The sequence below is a fragment of the Drosophila guanche genome, unplaced genomic scaffold, assembly GCF_900245975.1.
Source record: "Drosophila guanche unplaced genomic scaffold, DGUA_6, whole genome shotgun sequence".
In the NCBI taxonomy this organism is placed as follows: Eukaryota; Metazoa; Arthropoda; class Insecta; order Diptera; family Drosophilidae; genus Drosophila; species Drosophila guanche.
The window spans coordinates 1,384,623-1,407,650 of record NW_022995747.1 but is presented as its reverse complement, the minus strand read 5'-3'; the positions used below and the strand labels follow the sequence as shown (position 1 = coordinate 1,407,650).

General features: G+C 43.2%; 3 protein-coding genes across 3 annotated transcripts; 2 read left to right on the top strand and 1 right to left on the bottom strand.

Annotated features, from left to right (window-relative positions):
• Positions 1–986: 986 nt before the first annotated feature.
• On the top strand, positions 987–2,122 carry LOC117582800 (alcohol dehydrogenase-like). Its single transcript, XM_034270828.1, has one exon. It carries the CDS (start codon positions 1,002–1,004, stop codon positions 2,031–2,033), a length of 1,032 nt encoding a protein of 343 aa, XP_034126719.1. The 5' UTR covers positions 987–1,001; the 3' UTR covers positions 2,034–2,122.
• Positions 2,123–7,999: 5,877 nt separating this feature from the next.
• Positions 8,000–9,327, bottom strand: LOC117583160 (putative odorant receptor 98b). The gene is made up of 4 exons (XM_034271355.1): positions 9,027–9,327; positions 8,784–8,970; positions 8,118–8,727; positions 8,000–8,050 (listed from the first exon to the last, which is right to left on the bottom strand). Exons 1-4 carry the CDS (start codon positions 9,325–9,327, stop codon positions 8,000–8,002), a joined length of 1,149 nt encoding a protein of 382 aa, XP_034127246.1.
• Positions 9,328–18,709: 9,382 nt separating this feature from the next.
• Positions 18,710–21,448, top strand: LOC117583284 (probable ATP-dependent RNA helicase pitchoune). The gene is made up of 5 exons (XM_034271518.1): positions 18,710–18,996; positions 19,057–19,389; positions 19,594–20,271; positions 20,339–20,964; positions 21,026–21,448. The coding sequence occupies exons 1-5, from the start codon at positions 18,804–18,806 to the stop codon at positions 21,350–21,352; spliced, it is 2,157 nt and encodes a 718-aa protein (XP_034127409.1). The 5' UTR covers positions 18,710–18,803; the 3' UTR covers positions 21,353–21,448.
• Positions 21,449–23,028: the final 1,580 nt, after the last annotated feature.

The following is a 23,028-nucleotide window of genomic DNA, read 5'->3' as shown; positions in this document are numbered from 1 at the left end:
GCGCAAAAACGAAGGTTGTTCTTGTGAGGAAGAGAACAGCAAATGCAGAAAATGGCAAAAGGTAAGAGATGGAAGAGTTAAGAAACCAGTGTAGATTATTTTGTTCTCCCACAAATGCTTGCGTATGTGAATGTATGTATGCATGTATGTAGGTGGGTGCTTGGTTTGTGAATCTATTTTTCTGGGCGGCTGTTTTTGTTGTCTTTACTCTTTACATGTGGGTGTACATATGGATGTACAGTGGGGAGCAATGATTAGTACAAGTTCACAATAACTGACTTTCGTCGACCATAACTTCTAAACGCATAACCAATTTTTTTGCAGATATCAATCCCTTTAACAAATGGGCATACCAGAAAAATACAACTGTGAAGCTTTTAAATAGTGAAAAATAAAAAATTAAAAAAAACTAGCATTATGCACTTTTCGTTAGTTTATATTTTTAAGAGCCTGAAGAAACAATCTCTAGAAATGTTAAATATTATTGTGTAGCTAACTGAAAATGGCTATACGACATCTAAAACTGCTGAAAAACTTTGCATTAGCCCATCGGTGGTGATCTGAGTGGAAAAGATGCGAAATTTTGTCCCGAAACAGCAAATTCAAGCCGCTAACAGACCCAAAAGCTAGCAAATGACGAACAAGAACTTTGTAAGGCCAAAAGCATCCTTTGTTTTACCAAAACAGAATCTATTTCGAGCTTCAGCGAACCGAGACTCAAATGTCATTCGTTTGGGCCTTTGACATTGCTTGGCAGGTTGTTCCTTTCAGTCGAAACAAATACTCTCATTCTATTTCTGGTGTTCGTTCGGCAAACAACTCTTTTTGAGTTCAAAAATTTTCAGTAAAATTATTTTCTCTAATATTCAACAAATTCAAAAAAAAAAATTTTAAAAATTTAGCTATTAATTTAAAATCAAAAAAAAACAAATACTCTCTGAACAACAATTGAACTGAATATTTAAAATTTTCACTGTTTATATTGCGAACAACCGAAAAACATGTTGGGACTCGGAATCAATGGCTTTGGGCGCATCGGTCGCGTGGTTCTGCGCAAATGTCTGTCGCGCAAGGATGTGCAGATGCTGGCCATCAATGACCCCTTAATGGTTCCCAAGTACTCCACTCATGGCATTTACAACAGGCAGAGCTCCCTGGAGGGCAACACGCTGGAGGTCGACGGAAAGAAGATCAGCAGCTTGATGCAGGAATGCCCGCGCCGCTACAGCACTTCGAAGGAGTGCCAGGGACAAAAGCAAAACTCCAAATTGTCACTCACAAACAAGAATGTTGTTTTCGTGGCTGGTCTGGGATGCATTGGCCTGGACACCAGCCGGGAGTTGCTTAAGCGGGATCTGAAGAACCTCGTCATCCTGGATCGCATTGACAATACAGATGCCGTTGCCGAACTGAAGAAGATCAATCCCAAGGTGAAGGTCACCGTCTTCCCTTATGATGTGACTGTACCTCTCGCAGAGACCACCGAACTCCTGAAGTGCATCTTTTCCCAGATCAAGACCGTCGATGTCCTGATCAACGGTGCTGGCATCCTGGACGATCATGCCATCGAGCGTACCATTGCCGTTAACTACACTGGCTTGGTCAACACCACCACAGCCATGATGGAGTTCTGGGACAAGCGGAAGTGCGGCCCAGGTGGCATCATTTGCAACATTGGCTCCGTTACCGGTTTCAATGCCATCTACCAGGTGCCCGTTTACTCTGGCAGCAAGGCGGCGGTGGTTAACTTCACCAGCTCCCTGGCGAAGCTTGCACCCATCACTGGAGTCACCGCATACACTGTGAATCCTGGCATCACCAAGACCACTCTGGTGCAGAAATTCAACTCGTGGCTGGATGTGGAGCCCAAAGTGGCGGAGAAGCTGCTGGAGCATCCCACCCAGACCACTCAGCAGTGTGCCAAGAACTTTGTCAAGGCCATTGAGATGAACCAGAATGGGGCCCTCTGGAAATTGGACTTGGGAACTCTGGAGCCCATCAAGTGGACCAAGCACTGGGATTCGGGCATCTAAACGGGGCATCTAAATCCGCCAATTCGAATAAGGCTGATTTGATTCTCTTCAATTGGAATATGATAATAAAAATTTGATTTAAATTTAAACTTAAACAAAAAAAAGTATAGTGATTCTTTTTCAGATAACACATCTAATTCATTTGTCGTAACAATAGTCATCAATCATTGAGTGGATCTGCAAATGATAATGGGCTTTAGATTTTACAGATTTCCTTCCTTCCTCTGTAGTTTCACTTTCGTTTCCTTAAGGACAAATCTATTTTGTGTGTAGCGCTTTTTGTTTTTGATAGCAGACATAAAAATGTCATCACCCAAGTGTTTTGTTGAGGCAGCCGGCGGATGGTGGAGGGCCTGGGCAGCAGCATAATAATAAAGTTGTTGGGTGGCAGAACGACGACTTGCAACATCAACTTTTAGCCACATAAATTAGAAGAGCGTGAAATGTTGGCATATAAATTTAATGTGCCGCCAACGGCGATGGCAACAAATCAAAAACACTTTTAAATGCGCACGTCGCCGTCGTAAAAATATCAACGAATCATAATTTTTGTCGCCTTATTTATTGAATGTTTAGTCGAGGCCGCCGAGCCCCACACGGAGAGCAATCAGGGGGACAATGAAACACAAAGACTTGAGCATAAATCACGCACGTGCTGAAGCCCCGAAGCCCTATCGTTAAGATATCCTTACAACAATTTGTGGGAAACATTGAGGAAGCTTTAGTCTGAAAAATGTAAAACAAATCAGTGACGCTTGGCAATGTCCTATCCCAGAGATATTCCATGATGTTGTGTGACATTCAATGCTGGCAAAGTGAGGCCAAGTGATCAAGTAGGATCGCAGATCTCAGTAGCTGCCAGCAAGACACTTTTAGGTGGCTGTGTAAGCTCCACCTGAAGGCTGATAGCAAACGGGAAACGGAAAAAGAAGCCAACCTAAAGCCGACAGCAAACTCGAGCTTCTAGCTTTGCGTGAGTGCACTTCGGCTTTTGTCTGTTGGGTGTGAGTGTGCCTGTGCCTGTGTGTGTGTGTGGCAAGAGAAAGTGTGGCAAGCTGCATTTGCATGCCACTCACCTGCGCTGCTCTTGTCGACTTTTACCCTTTTTTTCTACATTGTTTCAGTGTCGGTTTTTGCTGCTGCTGCTGGTGCTTTCACCGGTTATCCTTTCCTCTAATTGAAAATATTTCTGTTTGCACTTCATTAAACCTAAACTTGGACGCAAACTGAGAGGCAATGTCTGTCAGTGCCATTTGCCAGCAAATTCTACAACTTAAGCAACAACAAAAGAAGAGCAGAAAAAAAGGAGTTGAACAACTTTTTAATAAATATGTATGTAGAAATGGTTGTTGCTGCTGTTGTTGTTGTTTTAATCCAAAATGCAATCATTGAAATGCATTTTATTTAAGCTGCACTCGCTTATTGCATTTTTGCATACAAATTCGGAAAGCTTTTGTCCGAAAAATGGCAAGAGGAGAAGCCCCCCAAGCGACTTATTTTTATATGCTTACATTTTGCCTCGGCTCCAGGACCATGTTCTCTGACCTCTCATCGAAGTATTCATTTCGCTGCTGTATGTCTGCAAATTCAATGACAGTTTTGTGCCTTTTTTGCAACTTTCAGTTGATTTTTTATTGTCAATCGAACAATAACGAAATCATCGGGCAAGTTACGCCAAACGCCACAGACTCTGACTGCGACTGCGACTCCTTGCCTCAGTCTGGGTGGCTCCGCTGAGGCATGGCAGCACGGCGAAAAACTTTAAGGTAGGCAAGCCAGAAATATTCTGACAGCAGGCAAGCGTGCCACACCCCATCAGTGGAGATTTATATGCCCAGGCGATGTGACTCAATCAATGGCATTTGTGTTGTGTGACGGCGGCAACGATGCGATGCCAGAATGAGTACAAGGACGAGGAAGTCTTGCTCTGCAGCAGGAACAGCAGGACATCACAGACAGACAGACAGACAGACAGCAGCGAGAGAGACATGCACAGCATTTTGTGTAAAGAAATCAAAAATTTATACAAACTTTGCACAATGAATGAGCAACAACAAAGGAGCAGCAGGAGATGGCGATGAAGAGGCAAACGGTAGAGCAAGGATGAGCAAGGGGAAGGAGCGCACCAGCAATAGTGTGTCCTTAGTCAGGATAGCAATTGCCGAAAATTGCTGCAGAGCTCTCTGCTCGCACTCGCTCTTTGACAACAGCAATACAACTGCAAATTGAACGCACACACACGCATGCATGACATGCAAGTTGCCCTACAACAAGGCAGGACAAGGCAAGTCCTTGCCACCGGACATGACTGCTCAGGATGTGTATAGGTAGCACGGTTCGAGGGCAGACGAATTAATTAAAAATTCCCAAAATATCCGGTTAGCTCTTTATAACAATTTCATGTACAATGCAGAACTTTAGGCAGCTTTCGGTTCCGGGTCTGGGTCTGGGTCTGCATCTCCTCCTCCTCAAGATGGCTTCATCTGCTCGTATATTGTAGCCAAACTATGAGTATTTTTGCATCGAGCGTTTACCCAGCAATATCCATAAATGAATCCATTAGTTTTGCCCTTAATGTTTGACTATGCGAAGTGCCAGGAGTATGCATATACGTAATATTTGATATTTATGCTCTAATTGAGGGTGCAGCCTAGACCCTGAACCATGTCCTGCCTGTGCCTGTGCCTGTGCCTGTGTGCCCTGCTGTGTCTGCAATCAACATTCATTAGGTCAGCTTTAAGTCATGGCAGTATTTGCTTAGTGTATCTCACTCTGGGGCATCAAATGCGACAGCAAATCTGCAATTTGTTGAGCAAGTGAAAGTTGCTTTGGCAGCAGTAGGAGATGAGTGGATGTCGAGTGGATTCGGAGTAGTTGCGAAGTAGATATTGAGTAGATTCGGAGTGGTAGGTTCGCAGGGCATTTCGAGTAAGTTCGGAGTAGATTCGGAGTCATTTCGGAGTTAATTCTTAGTAGTTTTCGCGTAAATTCCGAGTGGATTTCGAGTAATTTCGGAGTATGCTCGAAGTAAATTCGGAGTAATTTCGGAGTACATTCGGAGTAAATTCGGTGTAAATTCGCCGTAGTTTCCGAGTATATTTCGATTAAATTATAGTAATTTTTGACTTGTCTGCGCCTTCTTTCACTTTTATCATAGATGCAACATTTTCGATAGAACTTTTCTCCCAGATTAGCAGCGTTCAATGCCAGACATTAACTCCCTCTCTTTTCCCCCTATAATCAGCCCCACAAGAGCGTACCAATGTCGGCATTTCAAACGTTACTTGGCATCATTTCTCCGCCCAAATTACAAGAAACCCATAAAAAGAAAACCCCCAAATTAGAGGCGCATCCGGGCCCAGAAATTCATTGAAGCGGCAGCATAAAAAATGGAGAACGGAATGGCATGGAATGCTCGTTAAAACTAAAAACAATTGACCACATAAATTAGCGGCATTAAAGTAAGAAAAGGCCGAGGGGAAGTGCAGGCGATTGATTCGATTAATTGGCAAATTAAAAAAGGGAATTTCCTGCCAGCGAGAAGAGCAAAAAAGGCAAGAAAATGTTATGACAATGTGGGTAGACCAAAATAATAATAAATGATTTTGGTGCAGGAAAGATGGGAGATCAAATGGAATGCTGGAAACGGATCTGTGGCGACACAAAAGTGACAGACGACCTGCGGGGCAGAGTCTCACAGGCACAATTGAATTTATTATGGCATTTCAGCTCGAGGAGCGTCAATTGAATGAAAGTGGACGAAGAAACGGACACACACACACAGAAGCGAAGGGCATATCAGTGGCAAGGGACTGACTGGCGGACTGGCGGCAAACTCTCTGTTGCAATAGCATCATTATTGGACTAAACCGAAACTATTTGCCTCAATGGGCCACAAAGCGCCACACGACACGCCAAAAGGCAAAGGCCATAGAATGAAGCAGTGCTAGAAGGAGAGCGCAGAAAAAAGAGAAAGTGAGAGAGAGAACCGAGTGCAGACAGTGATAGTTCCAATGCCCTTGGGGCATATTTTTCGCCACTTTCGCCACCCGTCTTTGATTTTTGTTTGTCTGTTGCCTGGTTTTGTGCCACCCAAAAAGCTGTGTTCCCCCCAATCCCCAATTGAACGATACAAGTGGCTGGCCTTTGCCTGCTGGCTGCAGCAGGAATTACACAGCAAAGGGCAAGGAGTTACACTTGGAATTACACAGCATAGGCCAGAGGGAATTACACAGCATTTGTCATGTTTAATCGCAGGAAACTTTGGCATAAGCAGCATAAGGAATCATGCAACTAATTGTTGGGCTATTGGCAGCTCGAGGAGGAATTTTGTGATTTTTATTAAGAATTTCTCAGCACTGATTTGAATATGTTGCTGCTTTTTCTGTACTCTAGGTCTACTTTTTGTTGCGCTCTGCTGCCCCCTTGTGGCCACTGTCAAATCACAAAATCGGCTAAGCTTAAGCCTCCATGATGCGTGCAGTTTATGACAAAAGCGTTGCATGCGGCGGAAGCGTACCAAAATCCATGTCACTGCAATTGGCTTTGGCCGCGACCGCACTCACGTGCCACTCACGTGCCACACACGCAAACACACACAAAAACACAGCAGACAGAGAGTCATGTCTATCGGCGAAACAAAGTTAAATCGCCCAAAATCCTTTGACCATGTCACACTTTTATATATAATAGTGGGCCCAGGCCCAGGCACGTGCGGACAACCGCAAACACACAAAAAAACCAAACAGAGAGAAAATATTACGTATACGTGCGGCAGCAGCGAGTGCCTGGGCCAATAATGCAAAAGGCATTAACAGGGCAGCCGGCACTGATTTTTCCACGCAGTTATTGCCATTAACATGGCTTAATTAGCCAAGTGGCTTAAACCGCATTCAGCTTAAAGCATAATTGTAAATATTTTCACGCAGCTTAATCAAAAACCAGAGCACAGAGCACAGAGCTTCGAGGCACTCATGAATATTGAATGGGGGAGAGGGCACTGCATTGAGCGAAAGAGGAAGTACTTTTATTGAAAGTGGGAGAGGCAGTAAAGGGCAAGAACATTCTATCTGCCAGCAGCCAAGAGAAATTCAACTGAAGAGAAAATGTAAGTTGAGGAAACTGTTACCAAAAGAGTTTGCCAAGGTTGAAGAAAGAACATCCAAAACGATAAATTTGTTTAGGTAATAGATAGATGCATTTATGCTCTTGCATAAAGGTAAATATTTTATTGAATTTTTTATAATTTTGAATGCAAAATTCATAGGATTTTCCACCTAGGTATTAGTGGTGGCTCGAATAGGCAGCAATGGCCTCATGAATTCTATTAGTATTTTTTATAAATTTATGCAGAAATAATCATTTTCACACATGTCCAAGGCAAACAAAAAAAAGCAGGGATTTATGTAACAGCCAGTAAAAATTCCCATAAATATACGTATATAAAATCACTTTTCGCGCAAAATTTAGATGGTAATGCGAAAACTGAAACCAAAAAGAGCCACCAAATGTTGTAATTTGCATTCAAAAGCTTAGAAATATTTATGAATATTTAACGCCAAGTAGTTTATTCTGCTAAATTCTTGATAAATTGTAATGTGTTTAGTCTCAATTTTATTTTAGTATTTTTAAATATTTTATTTAATATACACACACTTATTATAAATTTACTTGCACTCGTAATTTTAGTCATTTTAAATAGAGACTTTTGCACCGAGTTAATATGCATCGTTCACTGATCGGCTCCTCTCTTTGTTCTCTTTGCCGCTGCTGGTCTCTCTTGCTCTGCTATTTGTTATGTTAATTCTGTTATCGGCTTTGTCTCGCTTGCGCTTCTGCTCTCTTTCTCGCGCTGTTACCTTTGGGTTCTTCCGCGCTGTCATTTGTTCTGTTATTGCCCCTGTTATAGTCTCTGTTATTGGCTCTGTTAGCTGCACAGACTCTGTTGCTCTCTGTGTCTCGCTGATTTAAGAGAACGATCGCAGCAGCGTCACATACGAAATGGCCGTGCGAACAATCTGCAAAAGAGAGTGTGGAACCTTGAGAGCAATTTTCTTAATCACTGAGCAAAACCCATTCACACACCAACACAAATGTCTTTCGATTCGCCTCAAAGAAATAGCCATCGATGCGACTGCCGCGCTGGGCACGTGTCATGGCAATCTGCAGGGAACGTCCCACAGCCGGATATCCAGCCAACAGCAGCTCCAGCCAATCGCTGTCGTAGATGGCCTGTGCGAAGAGCTGGCTCTCCGTTTGGACACACGACCCACCGTGGCAGTAGATGGCCAGCTGGCAGAGCATGGAGGCCATGAAGGCGGCATAGAAGAGCACTCCGGGCTGCAGCAGCTTCGTGGAGAGCTGATAGCAGAGCACGCACAGGTGCAGCGAGGCGGCAATAAACTGCGCAAAGATGAGCGGCCTGAAGAGGCGATTTAATGAGCTGCCAAAGTCCAAGCAATCGCCATACAGGTGGAAAATGTGCCGCAGTTTCCGCTGGCTATCCGCCGCAGCGCTGCCTCTCAAACTTTTCATTTTGTGTCGGCAAATCTCAAAGACTGCACACAGATTGTGGGTCAGCGAGCAGAAGAGTGTGTCCACACAGATAGTGGACAGTGCCACGCCCAAAGCGGCGCACACATTCCACAAATATGAGAAGAGATAATTGTGCAGCTGACGATTGTCCCAGGGGTAGCTGAAAAGGCAGAAGGATAGACAGGCTTGGACTCCTTCCCCTGCTCCTCCACTTACACGCTGGGAAAGGGATAATCTGGCTGCAGTTGACCTGTTCTCCAATAGTCAATTATCATGTTCAGTGGAGACATCAAACAGGCAGAGAAACCAGCCACCAGGAAGCACAGCGTGTAGAGGGAACTAATGAACTGATCGCGTTCGTTCTGTCTGGAAATGATCGCAGCTGCTGGCTCCCAGTGATGCTCTAAAGAGTAGAAATGTTCGGGTAAACAAAGAAAATAAATTGTGAGAAAAACTAACCACGTTCCAGCATCTCATGCAAGCTTCGTATGAGTCTTCTGGTCTGCTCGTAGCGTCCCAGGCAGCAGCCAATCTTGCAGAGCGCCAACAGATCCACCAGCACCGAGCAGAGTGTTTCCGTCAGTCTGTCCATGTTGTGGATGTTTCTCAAACCAAAAGCAATGGACAGTGGCAGAAATGTGACTATGGACAGTAGGCAGCAAATGCTGCGACTTCTATGCTGCTTCTGCTCCTCCAACAGCTGCAGTCCCAGCAGGCGAAAGAAAAAGGACTGCAAGCGGAGAAACTTTGCTGTCAGCATGTTGAGGCAAGTGGAACTGAACTGTCAGGTGTGGCCTGGTTTTATAGCACAGGATTTTAGCTGCACTGAAAACAAATAAATGCTGGAATTAGAAGAAATGAAGGAGGGTAAAAAGCAGCCACCCAATTATGAAAAATCTGCCAAGGAAAGGTAACCAAAAAATGTAAAATTCCAAATGCACATTTAATGCCTCAAAATTGATCAAAATTTCTACCACAATTTTCCGCTCAGTGTCGCTAGAATTTGCTGCTTATTAACCGCTCCACAAAATCAATAACCACTTATGCCAAAACGCATTAACCTTCATTGGCAGTGCCATTTATTATTTAGATTCACGTAACTAGAGCAGGCTTTAGCCACAGTGCAAAAATGTCGAGAATGTGCCAAGAAATTCTTAAGCACTATTTGCGGACAGAGCAAATCGTGTGCGGCCACTCGGTTTGCACAATAAATTATACTTAATTAAAAACAATTAAAAGCATTTGTGGGCCATTGTGAGCGCCTCTCTGTAAATGCAGCAAGCAAATCTCTGGGCCACTGCAAATATTTGCAAAAACTAAAACAAATCCAACTTGGATTGCACAACTTTTGTTTGTGTACACTCCTTAAAATATATTTTCCCCAGTCACATTTCAGTGTTTTAATTACGAGCTAAAGTCGTGGTCAAAGATCAGTTCTGGCAGCGTACTGGCCAACGTTTTTGACCAAATAAATTAATGCAATTAAATGCAAAACAGAAGGCAGGCAGGGAGGCATTCCTAAGCCGCTCTAAATTGACTTAAAACACACACAAATTATGTTCGGCCAGTGCATCATCGACAGATGATTATATTAATCGCTTTTGTGTGTGTTCGCAAATCAAAGATTTTCCTGCTGCTATTTGCCTTTTGTCTGCTGCCTGTTGTTTACAATTAATTAAAAAATAAAAGCGCAGGATGGGAGGTTTTCTTTTTGAAATAAAGTAAAACTTTAGCCTAGGCACATAGAACAAACATTGACACACTGACCAGGGAAAGGCAAGCTGCACAAAATGGAGTTTGTTTTGTTTATTTGTTGTAGAGGCCAAAACTTGCTGGAAACTCAGGCGGCAGGAGGCACCAGAGCAGGCTTGGAGCAACCGAAAGATGTTTTGAGAGCGCCGAAAACTCCTCAAGAAGTTTTTCTTCCTTCGTTGAGGCTGCCTGCTTGAGTTCCCTTTTTAAAAGAAGGCGTGAAATCTGTGGATTAAGCACTTCCCGTAGTCCTAGCAATGGTTCAATCAGCGGCTCAAGTTACGCGAAAGTATCATAAGAATTGAAGCAGAATTGCCTTTGGTTTGAGCAATTATCAGCTCATTTTCTGGGCAGTCAATGAGCCACACAAAAGAGTTGTTTTTTGATTGTAAAAGAAATATTTTAAATAATTTATTAGGAGGTTTTTGAAGCTGCCAAAAGGGTGAGCAAAACTGAAGATTTATAAAATATTTGTTGTAAAATATAAAATATAAAAAAAAATATATATAAAATACTGATAAATTGGTGCATGCCTTTTACTTTCATTTAACAAAATAAAGCTCATACTTTTTGGATGTTTTTATTAATTTAAATTAATTTTTTGCAGGGCATTGCAAATTCGTTTTTATTTTTCCCAAGTTTCCATTGCTTGGCCTTTTGGGTAACTCTCCCATTTAGTTGTTGCAATGCTCTCGGACAGCAGTTGAATCCGAAATGAAATACTTGATTTCAGCCTCCGTGGGATTTTGGGCTGAAGCGAAAAACTTTTGCCGCTCGCACAGGAAGCCAACTTGGCAGTCCCAGCGTGGAGTTGGACTTGCGAGTGGGACTGTGCCTGAGACTGCGACTAAAACAGAAGCGAAGATGAACTGGCAGCGAGAGAGGCTGGGAGACCAAAGCAGTTTGCTTGAAATGTTTAGTGGAAAGTGTTTTAAAATACATTAAAAAGTTCACGGCTGCCAGGGCACGGAACGCAGTGAATTTATGCGAATTTGGTGAACTCCTTGAGTGTGGAAAGTTTCTTTGCAGAGAGCCGCCCCCCAATCAACTCAAATATTTGTTTAGCAGGAGAGCAGCACTTGACTGGGAGTGCGCCTCAGACTGTGCCTAAGCCTGCTCCTTTCGCTCCTGCCTGCCAGCGTTTCTTCTCTGTTGAATCGCACTTAGACAGTTGTAATTAATGCGCTCTGCCACACACACACACACACACACACACACACATATCCCACACTCACTCCAGCCACTTGCCCCCCTCTTTCGGACAGGTGTGGAAAGCTGGCGTATCTGTGGATATGTAATTGTATCTGTATCTGTTGCCCCCCGAGACAATGCTTTCATATTTGCTGCTGTCATCATTTAACGAGAGATATTTTATTTTCCCCCTCCAGCTCATATTTATTGGAATATTTCCGAGGCTCTTTCTCTTTGTGTAATGTGGAATGAGGACTCAATTTTAGATATTTACGTGGCTTGTACTCATTTTACCATGCCTTCTGCTCCGTTTGTGCCTCAATTCGATACACTCCCCGATGGCAGAAAACTGTCGAATTTGCAAATGACGAAGCCATATTTTTGGCTCTCGAGGCGCTTTTGTCTACGAATCCCCAGTCCCAGGAAAAATATATATTTTTGCAAAACAAACAAACCTAAGTAATTTGTTTTTTCCCCCTCACTGACATCAATGCCTTGTGCTGTTTTCCCTTTTTACTCCATTTGTAAAGAAAATTGTTAGGATGAGTGGCAGAATTTTTTGTAACTTTACTCGGGCATTTTCCGTAGCTAATTCATGGATCCAGCTGCGAGTATCTGCAACTGCTGGTTAACCAGCGAGAAGCTGATTATATCAGCTCACAATAAAAAAATAAAATAAAATAAGAAAAAATGCAATGGCCACAACTATGCGATAAGTCAATTACAAAAAATAACTACAGAGAGAAAAGGGGGAAATGGAAAGCGAATGGAGGAATACGCTGCCAAATGGCAGTAGATTTTGGGATTTTAATTCATTTTTTAGCCTAAAAAAATCAAATTAAAAAATAAATAAAACTTACATTATTTGCAAAATATAAAATATAAAATAAAAATATCATTCTTAAACACAAAACATAAAATCGTCAACGACATTTATTTCCATTTTCCAAAAAAACATTTTAAATATTTTTTTGCTATGCCAAACATATTTTGATGTAACAATTTTAAATTGCTTCTATAAGCTATAATCGAGGAGTATAAAATAACATATTTCCATCACAAAATTCTAATTAAATTGAGCATTTAATAGTAGTTTTTTGCCTCTGCTCTTTTATGATGCTATGCCAAAGATAGATATAAAATTTTAATTAATTTTAATTAATCAAAAAAATTGTGCAAATGGTGAAATGAGTTTAGGCAGAAAATTACTATATGTTAGTAAATATTTCATGGTTATAAGTGATGAATACGTGAATAAAACAAGTGAATGAAACGCAATACTCTTCGCGCTGATTGAAGCTCAACCACAATTCGTGAGGGTAGCGTACAAATGGCATTAAAAGAATTTAAATTAATAATCTATTTAAAAATACAATCGATTACGAGTAGAGGGAGGATGAGAGCAGCAAGAGCAGCAGCTGAACGACAGCACAGCAGGAGAGAACAGCATCAAAAAAAATGAGAAAAGGCATTTCATATTGAATTAATATCACTAATGAATATGGTTCGTGCTGTTTCAGACTGATGTTATTCTGTGTTTTTTGCTCGCATGCAACCGAAACGAGCGAAAGAACACGAAAAAAAAGAGTTTAATTGAATTTGTGTCAATTCGTAGAGAGGAAAAACGAGAGAGAGAGAGAGGCAGAGAACGCAGCGCAACGGACAGGGAAAATTGTATTAATCAGACAAATAAGTGTACGCTTTATTCAATTAATAATTGAAATTATTTATTGGGTTACGCACCCGCCCCCAGAATGCTGATGAACTGCAACAACAGAGAACAGACAGTGGACAGCGAGCAATCAAGCAGCGGACAGTTGGCCAACGGACAGCGGACAGCGGACAGCGGCTGGCAAATTGACTTTCATGCACACTTAAAGCCCAAATTGCATAATCAAATCCATATCCATACAGAGTACATTCCCCAATTCAATTCAATTACAATTTTGCAGCATTATTCGTGTGAATATAATTCAGAGCCCCCCCACAACACATCCAAAGGCAAATTAATTTGATAAGTTGCATATCAATAACCACCTACAATCCGCCTACAATCGACACATTGCACATCCTCTGGCCAGCATAATTTACGTTTATTTGTGGGTGAAAGCCCAAGCACAATTTCTGCATTCGAATCGGTCCAAATGGAGCCATAAACGGACAACGACTGCGACGAAGCTAACACCAAAACGATGTCCTGTGTCCTGCAGCTTTGAAACGAATCCACAATGAAACGAGCAGAAGGCATGCGCCGAGCTCCAGGCTGCATATCTCTCTGTTCCATTGCCACAATGTTGCAAATGTTTCTTTGCTCTTAGGTCTCGTTCTAAGAGAGCGCTGGCCTCTAGTCCAGATTGGAATTTCCTAGGAAGAGGAAAATGTAAACAGCGCCAGGACGGGCCAAAAACTTGCACAACAATTAGGCAGCTGGCAGGGAATACTTTTCCACAGACAAGGCAACAAATACACTGAGGAAAAAACAAAGATTAATGTTGAAAAAATATTAGAGCTTAAGATGAGAGTACTTTATTTTTAGTATTTTTTTTTTATAATTTTTAAATATTACTTTAAATTTTGGAGTGCATTTTTTTCATTTTTGCGAATTTATTTTTTTGAGGAGTTGTTTCGTTGATTCACCTTTTGATATGTAATCCTGATGGATTATGGAACAGCAAAATATCTGTACATAAATTTAAAACTGTCTTGATAAAAATACAAAACAAATTATATTTTTCTAAATTTTCTAAGACATTTTTTAAATGCATTTAAAATGAATCCTTTACATTGTTTTATAAATATTTTTAACTCTGTTCATATCAGTAGTGCGTGACTTTCTTCACCTTTTGCGCTTGAGTCCTGAGGAAATATGGAGCTCAAAAAATCTGAAAATATACTTAAAACAATCCTGAAACAAATAAAAATCAAATACAATTTTTATATATTTTTTTTATAATTATTTTTACGCATTAAAAAAATGTTTTACGTGATTTTTCTAGATATCTGTCCCCCATATTTCTCATACATTTGCCAAGTGTATAAGCAACACCTGCGGCATGTGGCCGCAGCAGGCACTCCATCATGCCACAGCAAAAAAAAAAACAACACCTTGCTCCGCTCTCCCCACTCCTGTCTCTAGTGTTTCGTCTCCTCCACCGCGAGTGCCGCTGGAACTTCACACGATTTTGATGACCATAATGACAACAATTAAATATAAATCACCGAGCAACAACATGCCAAGGATTTACCTCACACCCACTGAGCCCCACTTCAGGCAGTGCCCTGTCCTCTCCCACTCCACGCTCGTCTTTGTGGGCGGAGGGGCGTGTGGCCCACGCACGCATACAATTAGCTTTTATGGCCGCCGGGCAAAGGAAAATGGCGGCCATGGCCATGGCCCCGGACGCACTTGGCGAATGGTAATTTGAAAATATGGTAATTATGAAGCGGCTTTGCATCAGAGCGAAAAACAAAACACCCAGAAAAGCAGCTACAACAAAACATTAAAAGATACAAAAAAAAAAGAAACCCTGAGAGGAACAACAGAAAGCAGACGACACCGCTGATGTCTGTTCTAATTAGGCGCACATAAATTGCACCACACAAAAAACAGTCAGGGCCATGCCCACTGGGGCAGCGACAACAAATCCTAAATCACAATTAATACAATTTTCAAGATTAAAAACACCTTACGGCCAATGCTTTAATATTTTAATTAAAAATTCCTAGCCACAATTTGCCTTGTGCTGAGGTGTTTGGGCCTCCCCACGAACGAGTGGTCCGAGTGTTGCCTGAACGGTCTCTGGAGGCCTATGACTTTGAATTATTGCCCGCCAAGTCATAAATAACGCTCTGACCCAAGCTTACAGAGTGGCAAGCAGGGGCGAGGAGTGATGAAAGACAGGGCCAGGACAGGCGCGATCTCGCAGCTAACGTTTCAAAGTGTTAAGAAAATTCGCGGCCACATTTATTGATATTTAATTTGTGGTTTTAAATTGTAAATTCAATTGTGGATAATCTGGTGGATTTTTCATAAATTAACAGACTTCTCAGCACTGGCAATTCCATACCAAAAAGTGGTCCAAACACCTCAGTAATAGTCCCCACTGCTGCTTCCATTTCTCATAAACTTCTCATAAATTGTATCCCTGATTGACCTTTGATTATTGTCTCTACTTTAAGCTGCTGCAAACTTGTCTCTTGCTCAATATTTGCAATTGTTTTTCCTCACTTTGCAGCCTCGATAATCCCCAGACATATTTCACACATTATGCAAAATTCGTTATTTGTTTCCGTTTCCATTGCTGAGTCTGTTAGCTCTTGGGTTTCTAATCTTTTGCTGTTGCTATTATCATTTTTGTTCATTTAATTTTGTTTTAAACCAAAGTTCTCTGCACGTTTTTGGGAATTTTTGGGGGGTTTTTGTCAAATGCCAGAAGGGATTTTTCTCGCACAAAACTTGTTGCACTTGTGGCAAGTGTCGCTGAGCAATGTATCCTGTATCTGTGCTCCCTCCTTCTAGCTATCTTTATCTCACGACAGGCACTCCCCACTGCCTCCTTCTGGAGCCCCCTCTTTATCGCTCCTTTCGTGCCAGTCTGCTGCGACAGTAACAGAATTTTGCAGCCTCGAAAATCCACAGATATTCACTCAAGGACCTTCAGACCTTCATAAATAAATGCTGAAAGTATTTCAAGTGGGAGTTTTGCTGCAGAATGGAGTAGGGATCCAGAGCCCACTGGCTGGAGGCGCCTGTTGTGGCCGCGCAATCAAATTCAGACATTTGGAGACATTCTCTGTGGCACCTTCGCCCCTGCTGCTGCTGCTCCAGCCCCAGCTCCTGCCTCCTGCTCTCGGCAAGCGGTTGCTTAAGTGTCGTAAAGTCCTTCGCCGAGTGGCGGAGATGCTGGAGAACGCGCCTTTTATGATTTATGCAACTATCGCCTGCAGCACCCGCCCAAGATGTTGCAGGGGCAGGAGATGGCAGGGGCAGCCAGAGCGCCATTGCCAAAATCCTTCAGAGAACCGCCCAAGGCGCGTAAATTTTTTGCACGTTTTTTTTCTCCGCTTTTTTGGACATACGTCTGCCACAAAATGGAAGCTGCAGGATGGTGGAACCGGCTTCAAATTGTGCAATTTTTACGGTCGAAAGCTAGGGGGGGGGGGGGGGGGTATAGGGAAGGGGTGGCATGGCGGCATTCATGAATAAAAGATTTCCCGATTCACCCCCCCCAGACGCTTGCTCTTGCCTCATCCTCACACCAATTTATTATGCTGTTGGCCTTGCCGCCGAGTGCAAATAATAAGCAGCAAGTGCACAGCCACGCCCCAGCCAGCCACCTTGCCTTGCCTTGCCACACTCTGTTGTTGTTGTTGCCACGCCCACACAATTGCAGAAGGTGGCACCCAAAGGCGGCCGGGGCCTGGGCTTGGGCCTGGGCTTGGGCTTGGGCAAAATTAGCAAAGCAAACGGGGCTCTGGCGCTGCAGTTTACTTGCCATTTAAGCGCCACACTCGACAGCTGTGTTTGTCAGTGGCACTTGCCCAACAACCTGCAACAACAACAGAGGTGCACAAGCGGCAGCAACCTTGCCACATAGCCGTAGCCACAACAGCCCCAAAAAGTTGCATTTTCAAGTTTTATTATTTTTCCAGCTTCTACTTTTGCCTTCGTCTTGCGATTGTCCTGTTTGCTTTTCGCCTCTGGAAATCGTTGTAGCCCTTTTTGGCCTGGTTAAATATTCTTAAGGGAATATTAGACAAACAATAAATATAAAAGAATTCGGAGACAAGTGGCCAGCAGCAGGGAGAACACGGGCAGAGGAGAGCAACTGGGAAACGTCACTCAATGGGCCAATTAGAGAGCCAGAGATTGAGCAGTGACTGCTGGCTACAACAACAAATTATAAATGTAAATGTAAATATAAATAAAATAAAAATGCCAACTCCACTCTTTCCGCTCCTATTTTACCGTTTTTCCTTTTGAAATTTCATTTTTTTCTACTCCTATTTGTGCCGCTGTTAACCGTTAACAACAGCTGTTAACGAAACTAACATAAAATGCGGCAGGGGGCAGCGCAAAATATGCTAGATGGCGCCACAAAGTAATTTGCAAGAATTTGTTTGTGGATATGTTCACTTTACACCTCTGGCTGAGAGATATTGAAAGTCACAACAGAAAAAAGTTCAAAGCTAAAAGCTGAATGGCATGGCTGGGCGAATCAGTTATTCTCTTCGCAGTGGCCACCACTGTCTAGGGAAATACAAAATGTCAACTATTAAAAGCGTTATTGGGTTTCGTTTGAACTTTCTTTATTCAAATAGCAGCTCTGAATCGATTTTTCTGCAGCAACGGTCATAGCAGCCACTGGCTGCCAGAAAGCTCTGATAGTTTCATAGCTTCCATAATTTGAATGATTTTCTGTTCATGCACGTTTCGTTAACATGTAAATGTTAAATTAATGTAATAATATTTCTTTTTACACAAAAGCAAAAGGGAATATTCTTTACAATCGTTTGCTTCCTGATATTGAAAGCTCGCTGGAATAAAGAACTTCAAATAAAATATAAATAAAATAAAATCAATGAAAACACCTTCCATAGGTGACTAGTTAGACGATAATGATGATTTTTTCATCATTATCAGGTGTTCCTTAGCACAAGAAAGGAGTAATTACAATATATTAACGGAGTCTTTCCCCAATTAGGTTGTAAAGATAGAAGAACTGCCTCCCAAACCACTCAGAGCTTATTATAATATTTACTTATGTTTCCTTTCTGGAATTTTCAGGATAACAATATAATTTACTTTCCTCCTTTATTGCGCGCGCTATATTTCAAACATGTTCAATGATATCAGTTAACATACATGTGTTTCTACATGTTACATACATTTACATACTGAACATTAGGCTCTCATGCTTCCAGAGGGGTAGATTTTAATAAAAAATTCAAATAAAATATAAGATCATAAGGTATCCAATCCAATAAAAAAGGAGTATTTTTAATAAGCAAAATTGATTCTTCAATTGGATTAAATTATTGTTTCAATGGTAAAAGTCTTTGCAAGCTCGTAATATCAAATTGAACATCAAAATCGAGGAATCTGATTTAAGACTATGGTATATTTACGGTATATTATGAAGATGCAATGGTATATTTTGGTATATTTACGAGTATATTTTGTATATTTTATCGATAATTCCGCTGTCAACACGTGCGCGCATATTTTGCACGATTCCTTTTACTTTAAGCACATTTTAGCAATAAACTAATAGATAATTAACTAACTGCAACATGTCGATCAGAGAGAAGCTGCTGATGAAGAAGATAGTGAAGCGCGAGAAAATGAAGAAGGAACTCTCGCAGAAGAAGGGCAAAAACAAGCAGCAGCCGCCCGTGGCAGCGCAAGCGCCGCCCCAACAAAATGGGAAAAAAGTGAATAAAAAGCAACAAAAGCCAAAAAAGGGACCTGTTGCGATGGAAGAAGGTATGAGTAAGGAATGCGTGACACTGTGGAACTGCTATAACTCTGTTTTGTACCCCACAGATGATGATTTGGAAGATGATTTCCAGAGCGCACCGCTGCTGCCCAAGAAGAAACAACAAAAAAAGAAGCCGCAAATTCAGGTGGCAAACTCTGACTCGGACTCTGACGAAGAAGATGAAGATGAGGAGGATATTGCAATGAGCGACAGTGATGAAGAGGAAGAGGAGGAGGAGGTCTCTCCGCCACCGAAGCAAAAGCAGCAGAAAAAGAAGCCACAAATTCAAGTCGCCAATTCAGATTCCGATGAGGATGAGGAGGAGGAAGATGATTTGAATGAAGATAGCGATGAAGATGAAGACATAGAGGAGGAGGAAGAGGAGTCCGACAATGAAGGTTAGTAAATGAACAACTGAAAGAAGGAAATTCTGGCCCTTAATGATGATTTAAAGGCGAATTTGAGCGGCCATTGGAACCAGCGAGTTAATGCTGCCAGTGTGCGGCCATGAAATTAATTTATAAACCAACTGAAAAAGCCATGCATTTGGCATCTGCTGCCCAGTGTTTATAGTTTATAATTAATATGTATTTGCCTTGCAGCCGCTGCACCCGTGCCTGCGAAGAAAGTCAAGCTGCTGCCCAACAAATCGAAGGAGCAAAATGGCAAGCCCAGCCATGACGATGTGCCCTTCACCGTGGAATCCTCGCTGGCTTCGCTGGACCAACGTGACTCGGATGATCGCGCGTTCAGTTCGCTCAAGGGCGCCGTCTCGGAGGCCACGCTGCGCGCCATAAAGGAGATGGGCTTCTCGGAGATGACCGAAATCCAAGCGAAATCACTGACGCCGCTGCTCAAGGGACGCGATCTTGTGGGTGCAGCGCAGACAGGCTCCGGCAAGACGCTGGCATTTTTGATACCCGCCGTGGAGCTGATCAATAAGCTGCGCTTTATGCCACGGAATGGCACGGGCGTCATTATTATCTCCCCCACGCGTGAGCTGTCCATGCAGACATTCGGTGTGCTCAAGGAGCTGATGGCACATCATCATCACACGTACGGCCTCGTCATGGGTGGCTCCAATCGTCAGGTGGAGAGCGAGAAGCTGGGCAAGGGCATCAATATACTGGTGGCCACACCGGGTCGCCTCTTGGATCACTTGCAGAACTCTCCCGACTTTCTGTACAAGAACTTGCAGTGTCTGATCATTGATGAGGTGGATCGGATATTGGAGATTGGTTTCGAGGAGGAGCTAAAGCAAATTATCAATCTGCTGCCAAGTGAGTTGAATTTGAGCCTCTAAACCTCTTCGATTGTCATCAATTTTGCTCTCCTTTTTGTACCCAGAACGCCGGCAGACGATGCTCTTTTCGGCCACACAAACAGCACGCATTGAGGCGCTCTCGAAGCTGGCCCTCAAGTCGGAGCCCATCTATGTGGGCGTGCACGATGATGAGGTGACGGCCACTGTTGATGGTCTCGAGCAGGGCTACATTGTGTGCCCGTCGGAGAAGCGGCTGCTCGTGCTCTTCACCTTCCTCAAGAAGAATCGCAAGAAGAAGGTGATGGTCTTCTTCTCGTCCTGCATGTCCGTCAAGTACCATCACGAGCTGTTCAACTACATTGATCTGCCGGTGACGTCCATACACGGCAAACAAAAGCAAACAAAGCGCACGACGACCTTCTTCCAGTTCTGCAATGCCGAGACGGGCATTCTGCTCTGCACAGATGTGGCAGCTCGTGGGCTGGACATACCGCAGGTCGATTGGATAGTGCAGTACGATCCGCCAGATGATCCCAAGGAGTACATTCACCGTGTGGGACGTACGGCTAGAGGATCGGGCACGTCGGGCCACGCGTTGCTGCTAATGCGACCGGAGGAGTTGGGCTTCTTGCGCTACCTCAAGGCGGCCAAGGTGCCGCTGAATGAGTTTGAGTTTTCATGGCAAAAGATTGCTGACATACAGCTGCAGGTAAGGATCTCCGAAGGGAGTTTTCACCGGCACTTCCGACTATAAGCTTCCCCTTTTGCAGCTGGAGAAACTGATAGCCAAGAACTACTTCCTTAATCAATCAGCCAAGGAGGCCTTCAAGTCGTATGTGCGCGCCTATGATTCGCATCAGCTGAAGCAAATATTCAATGTGAATACGCTGGATCTGCAGGCGGTGTCGAAGAGTTTTGGATTCCTGGTGCCCCCAGTGGTTGACCTCAAGGTGGGCGCTGCCAAGCGACAGCGGCCGGAGAAGCGTGTGGGTGGCGGCGGTTTCGGTTACTACAGACAAATGAATGACACATCCGCCTCGAAGCAGCGCCACTTCAAGCAGGTCACTCGTGACCAGGCCAAGAAATTTATGCGTTAGTGAATTGTGCGAATAGTTTGTAAGACCCAAAACCAATTGTATAAGGTACAATCTTTTGCTGTTAATACACACATAAACCGATCTTTGTTCACGTAACTTTAACCACTTTTGGCAGCCGCATCCCACTCGAAACTCGCATCATCTCGACACGCGGATGTGGCTTCTCCTTATTTGTCTTTCGCTCGCGCTCTGTTTGTTTCAAATGTTTATTGTTGTCGCTGCCCCCAAATTTGGCACCAAAATGTGTTGTGTGGGTGAGCTGCTGCCAATGCTCTCAAAACTGTGTGCCAAATAGTCTGTAGTTCGATAATCGAACGTTTAATCAATTGGGGCGCCCACTGCACACTGCGTTGGGGGCCAATTGAAACAGCATTGAGCTGCCTGCCCGTACCAGTGATCAATTTTCTAATAAAACACGTTTCTCCCCCCCGAAGAGTCACCCACGAAATAAAATAAAAAACTAAATGCGCAACCTAATGAAACCAAAAACGTGGGACACTCAGACGACGCACTCAGCACGGACAGCCCATCAAAATGTAGCAGCAAATTGGAAGTTGGACGGCGTATGGTACGTGGGCGTGGGCTGAACGAATGTCTAAAACCAACAACGCCGTACGCCCACTGCGTTTCGCTACACCTCAAGCAGCGAAGCGCGGCTCCAACGATAGATTTCTGTGAATGAAAAGCCATGGTCCGCCCGTCGCCCCCTCGGTTCGATTCATTCATGCAACACAACAGATCGAAGTTTAGTTTGTGGCTTTGTGCTGGTTATAACCAATCAGCTGGCTTCGGTGCATAAAATGCAAAACTCGAGGGGGGACTTTATGAATGAATACAAGAGGGTGAAGAGAAAAGTGGAGAGGGGCAGCTCCACCTGTGGGCTGCTGCCTGTCTGTTGTGACACAGAAACTGCATTCGTGCAGGCGACAAATGTGGTGGTAATTGTCTTGAAGTGGTAAGGACATTTTCGATTCTTTTCTACAACTACTTAATTTCGGCTTTAGTTGCACATATAATATCCCTCCACATAAAAATATCCTTAGTTACTCCGTTGCATTTGCATTGCTCGCTTTTTTATGTGTCGCCTGTGCCCTTTATATTTTTCTCTTTCTTTTGAGTTGTTTCATCTCCCTGGTCAATTTACAGTTCTTCTTGTCTTCTGTCTTCACAATTGCGGTACTCGTGTGAGAGTGAGTGACTCGCTCAGAGAGGATCCAAGGAAGAGAATTTGAGAGCATTTGCCTGTGCAGTGAATGTGTGTGAGAAAGATAAAAATGATTACTGCGTAGCAAATAATTGTCTTTGAGCTCTGGTTCGCATGCAAAAATGTACGAAACAAATCTCGGGTGCACAGCGCCAAACTGTGTTTGACATTTTAGGGTGTTGTCTTTGATTTCCTGCTGCCTGCCTGCCTGTGTTTGTGTGGGTGTCAGAGACACAGAAGGCACAGGCTCCCCTCCCCTGCCATGTAATGCAGCGAAAACAACTACAAACTGGTTACTAGACCGGCTACTGCCTGACTGCCTGCCTGCCTGTCTTTTGGCCAACATTCTGCTAATTACAATCGCACACGGGCTATAGCCTGACTGCGGTTTTTCTGTGTCGGCTATAAATTAACCAATGAAATGCATAATTTGGCGGCAAAACACAACAGCCGCAGCCACACAAAGCCAAAT